Below are 12,766 nucleotides of genomic sequence, written 5' to 3'. Positions count from 1 at the left end.
GGGGGTCACCCCACCTAGCAGCTGTCTCCACGCCTAAACACTCTTCATTACCATCAGTTTCACTACAGTTTCGGGGTCAACCGGTCTAAATGCGGTTTCAATGGCATTCTGGCAGGAACACTGGTGCGTGTGCACTCACACAGGCACACACACACACACACACACACACACACACACCCACACACAAACGGATAGAAGTTTGTTATCATACAGTAACAGGCCAATAACCTCCAATGCTCCTGAGTCAGATACACAGTATCTCTGAGAACCATGACAACCACAACAACTTTCTATATTAGCTAGGCTGGGGATGATGGAATGAATGGAATGTAATAGAGAGAGACAGACAGAGACATACAGAGAGAGACAGATACAGACAGAGAGGCAGAGAGAAAATGAGAGGCAGAGAGACAGAGAGGGGAAGAAACAGAATGAATGAATTAATGAAAACTTTATTTAACAGATTGCAGAATGGGTACAATACAGTACGGCTCAATACACACAATTATTAAGGGGATGCAGACCAGAGAAAGACGTTTGTCTTGTTTACATCAGGGTCCCCCATTTTCAATTCATATTTCAGAGAGAAGGAGAAAGAGAGCAAAAGAGCATGTGGAAGAGAGAGAGATAGATACAGACAGAGAGAGGGGCAGACACAAAGGGAGAGGCAGAGAGAAAGAGAGAAAGAGAGACAGAGAGGGGAACAGAGAATGAGAAAGAGAGCAAAAGAGCATGAGAGAGAGAGAGAGAGAGAGAGAGAGAGAGAGAGAGAGAGAGAGAGAGAGAGAGAGAGTAAAGGATGACAGTGTATGAAAAAGCCTGCAGTGTGACAGTTCCAGTTAAGCCACAAGTGCCAATTAGTTCACAGAAGTTAGTCTGCACCAAATACCAGGGTTTGCCGGTTGCCTTGTCTGATGAACTCACAGGCAGTCAACCTAAATTACTTTTCCAACCACCGTCTTTAAGAGAATGCAGTCAGTGATTCTAAAATAAACACAGCGTGTTGGTCATGTTTGTGGGGAGTAATCAGTAACTTACAAGGACAATCTGACACTGCGGTTCACTGACCATCCGCAAATATGCACACTAACAATGTGTACACTGGTGCACTGCACACGCGCACACACACACACACACACACACACACACACACACACACACACACACGAGACAGATAGACAGGAGAGACAGGTCCCACTGAGGTGCATTCTCGTTTTACAGCACCACCCTGGGCTCAACAGGAGAGACAATAGGGAAACGATACAAAAGCGCAGCCAACGCGCTGTAGATGGCGACCACATCCTTAGGCAACTCTCTATTGAATAAAGTCCACTCCCATTACCAAGTTAACTCCACTCCCATTACCAAGCACAAAGCTGCTAATCTGCCGGGCCGTATACATTTCCATCATTATGTAACAAGTCTATGGCTGGGACGGCCACAGCAGTGGAGCCAGGCAGAGATCACTGCTGTCTTGGGGGAAAGCTTTCAATTCCAAATAGAGGTGTTTTACTTACTTGAGAGTTAAAAGTGGTTCTTTGTGTGCCGAGCTACATTTCACGGACATAATGGTCTTTGAAAACTGTTCAACGTGCATTCTGTAAATGAAAATCAGGTGCAAGGTTTTTAACCAGGCACAGAGCTTTGAAATCACAGCACCTTAGTGCAAGTATCTCTCCTATAGAGGCTTCATAGAGGGTTCGTAGCTCCCTACTGGTCGAGTACTAGGGTTATAAACTAGGGATACCGATACTGGTATCGGATATCGGTCCGATACCAGGCTAAAGTAGGGTATCGGTATCTGAGGATTTCCCCACAACACTAAAATCGGATACCAAGAAACATATCTAACATGCCAGAAATCAAAGTAAAGTGACTTGATTTGCACATAGAAGCATGCTGAATGTGTCAAATGGAAAGATAATTTTATATTTTTGTCAAGTGACCACCAAAACACCTGAATGAATTATTAAAAAAATAATAATAATGAAATAAAATAACCTGAAGCACCGTTCTTTGAATCTACTAAATAAGCATTCGGAACTGCCTATTACAGTCGGTCTCATGATGTATTAACAATCTGAATCAATAGATGCACAATGCATCGATTGTTATTTTGGATCAAACAAAAGGAAAGGGGGAGGGCTACGGTGTTCAGTACGATTGTGATCTTCAAAACAAAAGGTGCTCTTGGGACAGAATTGGGGAAACAATACGATGAAAATTAGAACAAAAGGCCAAAATAACTCTTCTTAAAGTTAAAAGGGCCTTTATTATATGGCTAGTTAATTATGAACATTAAATGTCTTTATTATATGGCAAGGTCATTATGAAAATTACAAGCCTTTATTATATGGCTAGTTCATTATGAACATTAAAGGTCTTTGTTATATGGCTAGTTCATTATGAACATTAAAGGTATTTATTATATGGCAAGGTCATTATGAACATTACAAGCCTTTATTATATGGCTAGTTCATTATGAACATTAAAGGTCTTTGTTATATGGCTAGTTCATTATGAACATTAAAGGTATTTATTATATGGCTAGGTCATTATGAACATTACAAGCCTTTATTATATGGCTAGTTCATTATGAACATTAAAGGTCTTTGTTATATGACTAGTTCATTATGAACATTAAAGTTCTTTATTATATGGCTAGTTCATTATGAACATTAAAGGTCTTTATTATATGGCTAGTTCATTGTGAACATTACAAGCCTTTATTATATGGCTAGTTCATTATGAACATTAAAGGTCTTTGTTATATGGCTAGTTCATTATGAACATTAAAGGTATTTATTATATGGCAAGGTCATTATGAACATTACAAGCCTTTATTATATGGCTAGTTCATTATGAACATTAAAGGTCTTTGTTATATGGCTAGTTCATTATGAACATTAAAGGTATTTATTATATGGCTAGGTCATTATGAACATTACAAGCCTTTATTATATGGCTAGTTCATTATGAACATTAAAGGTCTTTGTTATATGACTAGTTCATTATGAACATTAAAGTTCTTTATTATATGGCTAGTTCATTATGAACATTAAAGGTCTTTATTATATGGCTAGTTCATTGTGAACATTACAAGCCTTTATTATATGGCTAGTTCATTATGAACATTAAATGTCTTCTTTATTATATGGCTAGTTCATTATGAACATTAAAGGTTGTGTGTTATATGGATAGTTCTCTCTCTCTCCCTCCCTCCCTCCCTCCCTCTCCCGCTCTCTCTCTCTTGTGGCTTTTTACTTTCTTCTTAGTCTGTCTCTTACCTGGACCCCATCGTCAGGCCGGGTCACTTCCCTGGTGGCAAAGCCACAGTCCTCAGGATGGATTGGCAATGCCAGGGGAGGTGAGGGCAGCAGGGCGGGGTACAGAGTCCTATTACCACCCTCTCCTCCTCCTGCTGCTCCTCCTCCGTCCCTCACGCCCTCCTTCAGGTTGAGCACGGAGTCACGGATGTTGGCGATGATGTCATTGTTCTCTGCGAGCAGATGCTCCAGGCGATCAATTTTATCTTGAAGTATAGACAGCTGGCCCTGAGAGACAAACCGGTTTCACAGACAGACGGTGAAAAGAGAGAGAAGGTTACCGTTACTAGATGCTCAAGTTTGACAGATGTACAATTTCCTATCGAAGAAACAGACAGTTGAATAAGTCATTAATAGCTTCTCAAAATAAGACATCAGCTTCTTAGGCCACCGTGGTGTTTGTTATGCATTGTAATAAGCAAGTCATCTCAAAATCATTCCTCAAAAAGTAATCAAAACACATCAAAATAGACCAAATCGAATCTTTCATTAGGCACTGGAACGCGGAGCGCCAGAAATAATGTGGGGGGGGGGGGGGGGGGGGGGGGGTGGGGATTTGGCCCACAGTCCTGCATAAGGGAAGAGGGCAAAGAGCAGAAAAACGTATGCAGTTGACAGGGCGGCTACGTGGCAAGGCGCTCACCACGAAATCTGGAGACGCTGGGCTCGCCTGTTCGAGCCCAGCGCTCCATATTTGCTTTCAGTTTAGCTGGTCGTCCGTACTAATACACATTGGCCGTATTAGGGGGTGGGAAACTGATGGGTGGGGATCGGGCGTTGTGGACAGCGACTCCTACAGGTCGGTTGGTGCGCCTGCGCAGTAGAATCAGGAAGTGTCGGGGGCAGCGTGAGCCTCCCACGCGTTACTCCTCGCCACTGAGAGATCGAGCTGCGCAGGTGAAAAGATGCGACTGCTGTTACCTCAAGTACCGGAGGGGACTTGTGCTATGTATGACTTAGTCCACATTGCAGCCGGCTTGTGGGAGGCAAGAAACAGCGTTCGTGACAGGGGAGGGTTGAATTGGATGATAGAAAATTGGGATGGGAGAAAATATAGAAAATGGGAGAAAAAGTGGATAAAAAAAAAACGTATGCAGTTGACCTATCTCAAACCCCACCCTCTGTTCTTGATCCTCCAATCATAACTGTCGCTGTGGGGGAGGGGGGGGGGGCCTGATTACTTTTACCAACGGATTTCCAGTTCCGCGTTCGCGTTCTGCGATCTGATTGGCCACTGACGTTTCTGGTCGCGCCAATTGTGCAACGCCTGTTTCTATCACCGGTTAAGCTTAGGCACTCTTTCAAAGTTGGTTAAGGTTAGAGTTTGTCTTAGAGCAGGGCGATAGAACACCAGCCCTGATTCCAAACTCTAACCTTAACCAACTTCGAAAGAGTCGCCTAAGCTTAACCAGTGATAAACTAGCCGTTAGGTAGTTTGCAGGCTGTTCGAGGCGGAAATGGGTGCGTCACGCGATTGGGCGCACATGTCACATGACCAGAAACATCAGTGGCCAATCAGATCGCACCAGAAACGTCAGTGGCCAATCAGATCGCAGAACGCGAATGCGGAACTGGAAATCCGTTGGGGGGGGGGGGGGGGGCAAACGTTCTGGAGGATCAGAAAGTGGGTGGGGCTTGATATAGGTAAATTGCAATCAACAGATATAGAACACACATCCCAGCAAATCATGTGAAAGACTGTTCTCATTTACATTTAGTCATTTAGCTGACGCTTTTATCCAAAGCGACTTACAAGTTCTGTACGACAAGTCATCAGGAAGGGCACAACTCTATCAGCTAAGTAACAGTGTTCATAAAGTGTTGAGTGCTACAGTGTAGGTTAGTTTATTAGGACAAGTGCATGACAGTAAGGTTAGTTAGGGTTAGATTATTATACTATATATATATATATATATATATATATATATATATATATATATATATATATATATATATATATATTTTTTTTTTTTTTTTTTTTTTTTTTTAATTCTGTCCTCAATTTGAGTTCTGATGAGAAGACTACAGCTGGCCCTATCAATGCAGAGAGGGAGAAAGAGAGAGAGAGAGAGAGAGAGAGAGAGAGAGAGAGAGAGAGAGAGAGAGAGAGAGAGAGAGAGAGAGAGAGAGAGAGAAAATGAGAATGAGAATGAGAATGAGAAAGAGAGGAAGCTTGGAGAAGGCCCTAGTGTTGTATCTAATGAATGAATCAGTTGTCAGGCTATATGGACTCCGGGGGGAGTCTATTTCCCCTGTCAGAATCCCATTCACACCCGGCCTTCTGAGCTCTCGCAGCCCGAAGAGACAAGAATGACTCCGCTTCAGTTTCAATTCAAGGAAGTGATTTTCTTTTTCAGCTTCCTCCCTAGGTGGATGAGTTAACTGAAACTCTTCACGTGTCACTGTTGTCCATTTCCCTCTATCTATTTTGTGTGTGTGTGTGTGTCTCATTGATCAACACTATTCATAGTACAATTCTCATGTTGTATCGTGCCTTTAATTCTTACCAATAGGTTGCGATAGTTACATGAAAGCGTATGGGGTTGTGGATAAAAATTATCTGTGTTATCTTCATTCTCATACATTTCATTCCCGACCAAGGACAAGACAAATAATGCATCAGTCTCATCAAGATTTGAGCAAGTTTGTGAGGTGCACCCAATTCCCAATACACTCCAAAAGGGACAGTGTGGAGACGTGCGCCTTGAATACTGCAGCAAAGTCGTACATTTATATTAAATGTGTGCTTCTCATTGTGTTTTAGCCTTCATGAACTTATTATTAAGTGGTCATAATTTGTTGAATATGTCAGCTTTTGCTCAATAATGCTTTGAAACTAGGTTTTTTAAATATCAAGTCAAGGTGATATGCTGACCAGTTTGCTCCACTGACTGAGAGATATGAAACGCTGTTTGTGTCAACCAAAAGACGTTTATGAATGAACAGGTTATGAGTAATACAAATGTTTTGGATTGTAAACAATTAATATACAGTTTCACAGCATACAATCCTGTTTTTGCACTGTTGGTCGCTTATTTCACTCTGTACGAAATACCGTTGACCCTTATTTCATTTAATTTAAAACCTTTATTTTAACTCGGAAAATGTTGAGGTAGCGCTCATTTGCAAGATGTGGAGTTACATACCAGTTAAATACATATTTTAAATTATCATCTTCTGTACACAGGCGGAGGAGGTAGGCTTTCTTGCTCTACCTATAGGAGCCACCCCTCGCCTAAAGCAAGCGCAGTATTTCAATATGTCCGAAGACGTCTGCCACAGAGAATTGCATGCTGTCTGCTAAATGTCCGAAAAGACAACTCCAGGCGATGCCTGCACCCAATTCTCAGCTCATGTCCGAAAAGGTCTTAAATGAGTATCACATGTTCTTTGATTACAATCACCTGTAATAAAATGTTATGTTTTATTACATTAATAGTGGTGGATTTTATTACATTAATAGTGGATACACTACATAGATTTTAAAATAAATTATATATATACGTATATACACAAATATTTTCCTAAAGGGTTCAAATATTAAAACTTTTGGCAGGGGAAGGTTGTAATATCCAACCTTTTAAGAAATTAACCAAGGAATGAGGATGAAAGCTTTGTCATTTGCAAATTATAAGCAGTTTATATTTAAATGTTGACAGGCCCGGACTGGCCATCGGGAGCAGTCACCAGTCAGGCCAGGACTGGCCACTGGCTAAATTGTATTTTTTTCTGGAAGTGCCTTGAACACAACACTGCACTGCGCAAGGCTGAAACCAGCCAGCCAACCAGGCACAGACTGACAGAAGGCTTACTAATTTGTGATTTCCTAGTGGGGGACCCCCAGACCCCCACTTAAAAAGTGGATTGGGGCTATATTTCCCAGGCTGAAGGATTTTCCCAGTCCGTGCCTGCATTTTGACTCAGGACCTGTTACAGAATATTGGAGTCTTCTCTGTGCCCGTTGTTCATGTAGCCAGGATTTATTCTGCTGTATACCTGTTCTAAAATACACAAACTCTTATTAGGAAGTCAACGTTGTCATCCTGATCCCAGTGATGGTGGTTCTACCTAGCTACTGTACATGTAGAGAATAGAGCATGCAAATGTCAACCTCACCATGAAAAAATTTAAATAACATGATCATAACCAAACCAATTTCAAATGTATCAACAAGGTCTATATTTTGAAGTACAAAATAGATTTGATCGTAATATTTATGAGAATGCATGTTTTTTCACACTACAGGAGGAGACACAATGATGTAAAATGTATTTTTCGATTAACCTAATTGTATGACTTTCTGAATGGCCAGAATGGCAAAAAAATAATCAACAGATATTTTTCTAACCTCACCTTTGGTCATGAAGGGTTGTTGTATCAATATGTGAATCAATTATGGACTTTTAGTCTTTCCATTGGCAGGTGAAGCATGCTGTTATAATGCCCCTTAATGGGACAGCGAATGTGACATCCATAACGTTTTCCAGGAAAAGTTGTCATAAAACATGCATCTGGAATGCAATGTCAACCAAACTTCCTAAGCAAAGCTAACTTTTATAAAGATGACATATTAGCAACAATTAGTCATTCTGGTCTTATTATGGATGTTACCGTGACGGATGTTACATTGCGAGTGACGGATGTTACATTGCGAATGTGTAAGTCTGATTATGACCCCTTTGTTTGATTTAAATCAGAAGTATTTTATGACTCATTGTTTGATAAAAAATCCAACATATTTCCAAACACAACTTTTTCACACATTGTTGGTCTAGGCAGAGCAGTGTCCACGTTAGCCTACTGCTAATCGGCTGCTGTCGGCCATCTCCCCCTCGTGTCTGCTCAGCCTACATGTGTATTTGTTATTGTTTTGCCGAGTATCGTGACAAGAAACTCACCCCAAAAAACACAGAAACCCCAAATGAAACCAAACAGAAAGTAAATTAGTATTATTCCAGGGCTGAAATTCAATTTCTCCTAAAAAATTACAAATCGGGCCTGGTCTTTGCACTTCCAACCAAAGAGGACAAGTCCTGGGTCAGTTTTTATCAGATTCGTGAACACATCAATCCTCATGGATAACAGAGGGAGATACCATTTCTCTGAACCAGTCCAGGCAGAGTGAATTGGACTTGATTTTTTATAACTTTCTTTTTCATGGTGAGGTTGACATTTTCATGGAATTGCTCCAAAACTCATTTTCTGATTGAACTGATATTAATATTGCTGTTCTCTGTATAGAAAACAATTTTTTATGTTAATCAAATAAAGAGCTATTTTCCAAAAACCTTTTGTAATTTATTTTCAGAAATGACTGATATTTTGAAACTATTTAAGATAAAAAAAATAAAAAATAAATTGTGATGTCACAGTATGATGTCATAATAGAACATTCTAGAACATTTGTGATGTCACAGTATGATGTCATTATAGAACATTCTAGAACATTTGTGATGTCACAGTATGATGTCATAAGCAAACATTCTAGAACATTTGTGATGTCACAGTATGATGTGATAATCGACATTCTAGAACATTTGTGTTCTATATATATTCAACAATTCTCTCAGCTGCCGGAAATTCTAAAGAAGAAGAAGAAGAAGAAGAAGCATTTCCTGGCATTTTTTCAGACTACAACATGAAGCCAGACTGGTTTGACCCTCAAAATCAGGGGTCTCAAACTCGCGGCCCGCAGGATGATATTTTGCGGCCCCCTACTTGACATCAAAGTTTAGTGTTAGTGCGGCCCGCGCGCAACCTTTTGCCGACCCGTTGCGCGAGTTGGGCGTTTTATTTATTTGATCACTTGTAGGCTACCATAGCGCAGGCTCGTGGCAGCAACATTAGTGGTTGAAACTTGATTCCGGAGTGATACCAGGTGGAAGGAAATATATCCTGTCATCAGTGCATATAGCAGGTATCCTCAAAATTCTCCCCTATCTCCTGTCCGGCTGCACTGCTCCAACTGTCTGTGTCGGTCTACTGCTTTGGTCCAATCATATTCAGCGTCCCGTCACCATTCCCCCCCCCACTCTCGAGATAAAGCTGGGAACGAGGTTACCCCCCTCCCACCCACAGTCTGCGAATCAGAGGCAGAGTAGGGCGGGTCTTCACGGAATGCGTGTTGTCTCTTTCAACGGGTCGGAGTCAGAGCGAGAGTTGACAGCGCATATACAGGTAGTCTAATCTGCAGATACTGTAGCGAGTAGCATAGTTTTGCCAGCAGGCAGCTAGTAGAAAAATATGGCATGTTCAAAGATGGCCAGTAAAATAAAAGTCAACAGTGAAAATCGCTGCAATTCAAAGGTGAATGGTCAATGGACTGAAAAATATGCGTTCATCCTCCCTCCAACCAGCACAATGTGCCAAGAAACGGTAGCTCTTGTGAAGACTGGCAATTTGAAACGCATTTTGAAACGCCAATACGAAACAAAACAGTTATTTTGATGCAACCTTTCAGCACTAAGAACCACAAAAATAAATGGAATGAAATCATCATATCAAGCTGCAAGCAGAATTATTGTTAAAGTTATGTCACAACGATAAAAAGCAACCAAGTCCTCACTCAGTGGCATGGGTGTTGGCTAAACACAAGAAGCCATTCTCTGATGCATACATAATAAAATAATGTATGACTGAAGTGATGGAGACCATGTTTGAAGGCAAACAAAAGCAAATCCTCCTCAGATAGCACAGCAACCAGAATAACTGAAATACTGGCTGATGATTTCATTAAACAGCTTTGTGATAGAATAAAAAAAATGCACAGTGCATTTCCATAGCTGTGGATGAGTCCACTGACACCACTGAGAATGCTCAGTTGCTGGTGTTTGTGAGGTTTTATGATGAGGCAAAGGGGTAGTTTGTTGATGTATTAATACATTTTTGGAATACTTGAAACCCTTTTTTTGTGGAATATTTGATGCGGCCCAGCCTCACCCAGGTAAATTGAGTTTGAGACCCCTGCTCAAAATGGTCCACCGAAGTCATAGATAGTGTTTTTTGTCTATTTCAGACGTGTAACATCCATAACGGCACTTTTTTGTGATTCATTCCTTGAGAGGAAATGCCAGGTTTTCCTGAATGTGCTTTTTGGGTACCTCAACCCTTCCCTACAAAGTGATAGTAAACATGTTATTCTTTGAAAAAGATATTCACAGAGTTTTCATCATGTGTTCAGTGAGTCCGAAAAGCTTGTCCATTTCCGTAACATCCATAACGCTGTGTATTTTGTCACCTATCTCAAAATCCAAAAGGTAAAATTATTTTTTACTGCAGGCTCATCTTTATCTCAATAAGTGTAACTAAAATGTGTAAATTATACTTCCAATTCAAATCGATGCCTTGTCAATGTTAAGTTAAGTTTCCAATGTTCTCTCTGAATGTAACATCCATAATGCTGGAATTGCATATTATAGGACTCTTTGATTGCTGGCCTTTCTCTTGAATACATGTTCAAATGTCATGTTGCAACTTGCAATGTACCTTGATAACATCTTCATGGATCGGCTGCTACTGTATCTAGAATCAGTCAGCCATTAATATTGGTGAGCACCATGGAGCAGGACAGTGGCAGTGACATCACTCTGTCTATCAATACTGGCTCTATGGCTATACCGGTTCTACTGGTGGAGAAGGTGGCTCATGTCTATGAGCTTGATTGATTGATTGATAGAAAACGTTATTAACAGATTGCAGAATGGGTACAGTACAGCTCATACAATTGTTAAGGGGATGCAGACCAGAGAAAGACTCTCGTCTTGTTTACATCAGGGTCCCCCCCCAGCTCACCCTGCAAGGCGTGAAGAGCAGGGAGCACCATAACTTTAAATTAACATGTTGATCTCAATTTAGAACGAAACACCACCTGTAGGCTCCTCGCTCGCGGTGTGTAACTCTGAAATGATGTCACTTTTCTGGCATTTTAGCGCCATTAAACTACAACATGTTGTGTGCTGCTGTTATAGTAATCATGCCTGCCAGGCTTGATGTTACACACAGATACAGACAAGTTTCAAAGCGGAAACAGATGTAACCTCGTGGGAGGAAGAAGTCATTACGTTGTAACCACCAGGTGATGATTTGTTCAACGTTATGGTCGGTAGTGCAAATTGATGTTTTCCTTCACATTTCCTCTAAACACCGGTTAACCAAAGGAGATTAGGGGACGAATATTATTGTTCCCACGCATATCTCTCCCCGGGCCCTATCTAATAACAAATTGGGTGCTAATAGCCTAGTAATAGGATGGGTGCTCACTCAGAGATATGAGGTTGCATGATCCCTCCCATCTCCTCGTGATCCATATACTTTGTTTGTAACACAGACCGGTATTGATCAAAAATAAAAACAGAAGACGCCCCCCCCCCCAAAATTACAGAAGACAGTTTTAGATTCAGGTGATCAGAAATAATAGAACTTACGCTTTGGAGCCTGTCCGCTGCATTGCTGGGGATTTTACTGTGATCCAACTGTACAAGACGCTCCAACATGAGGTACAACGAGAAGACGACTACACAAAATATGGCACTGCCAAACACTGTAAACTGCCGGCTAAGCTTCATTGTCTAAAGTGCCACAAAAAAAACTAGTAAAATAACATTGAGTGACTGCCTGGGTACTACTACAGTATCACTTGTCAAAGAACTCTGGGATTTTGTCAATTCGATCGATAACTCACTCGCGGTGTAGTAGGAATATTAGTATCGATTTGCCCAAAACTCCTCAAAGTAGTAGTTGCGAAGTACTGCCTAAAACCCCGTTTTCAGAGACCTCTCAAAGTTTTCGAGCGACGTCCGAAGCGACCAGCTGCGTCGCCGAAGACAGGTTTTTCACTCGTCAGACTTTTTTTTGTGTGATTCAGCAGTTGATGTTATGATCCGTGTCAACGAGCCTACATCCTCCTTCCTGTGTGTGTGTGTGTGTGTTTCTGATACACGTCAGAGCCGTATAAGGGCTCTGATACACATGAAGTGGGAATCCACCCAGGGGAAGTGAAAGAGAAGGTATGAGCGCGCCGCCTACTGACTCCAAACTACATGATGCAGACTCGGCCGCCAGGTGACAGTTGTGCGCAAAGTCAATAGGATGCGTAAAACGTCTAGATTGATTGATTGATTTATTGAAAACTTTATTAACAGATTGCAGAATGGGTACAATACAGTACAGCTCAATACATACAATTGTTAAGGGGATGCAGACCAGAGAAAGACTTTCGTCTTGTTTACATCAGGGTCCCCCATTTTCAATTCATCAGGACATAATATGACATACATGACAGATAGACAGTACTGCTACATCTATACATTTATGACATACCAGATTTGCAAATACAGTACTGTTTGTGATTAGGGTAATTGCCAGCCACCTTTGACCAATGGAACTTAAGTAAGGGACACCTATCATCGAGCGCCGCGAGAAAATAAATTGGGCGGTTTTGG

At 41.2% G+C, this 12,766-nt stretch overlaps 1 protein-coding gene across 1 annotated transcript in view; it reads right to left on the bottom strand.

Annotated features, from left to right (window-relative positions):
* man2a1 (mannosidase, alpha, class 2A, member 1) overlaps positions 1–12,088 on the bottom strand; it is a 134,968-nt gene extending 122,880 nt beyond the window's left edge. The window contains exons 1-2 of the mRNA XM_084325487.1: positions 11,750–12,088; positions 3,288–3,554 (exon numbers count right to left, since the gene is read on the bottom strand). Of these exons, the coding sequence (XP_084181613.1) occupies positions 3,288–3,554; positions 11,750–11,890 (408 nt within the window). The 5' untranslated portion in view covers positions 11,891–12,088. The remainder of the gene's footprint in view (positions 1–3,287; positions 3,555–11,749) is intronic.
* Between the last annotated feature and the right edge of the window lie 678 nt (positions 12,089–12,766).

The sequence above is a fragment of the Notolepis coatsorum genome (assembly GCF_963971535.1).
Source record: "Notolepis coatsorum genome assembly, chromosome: 11".
Classification (NCBI taxonomy): Eukaryota; Metazoa; Chordata; class Actinopteri; order Aulopiformes; family Paralepididae; genus Notolepis; species Notolepis coatsorum.
The sequence above is the reverse complement of the archived record's forward strand: the minus strand, read 5'-3'. Positions and strand labels throughout refer to the sequence as shown.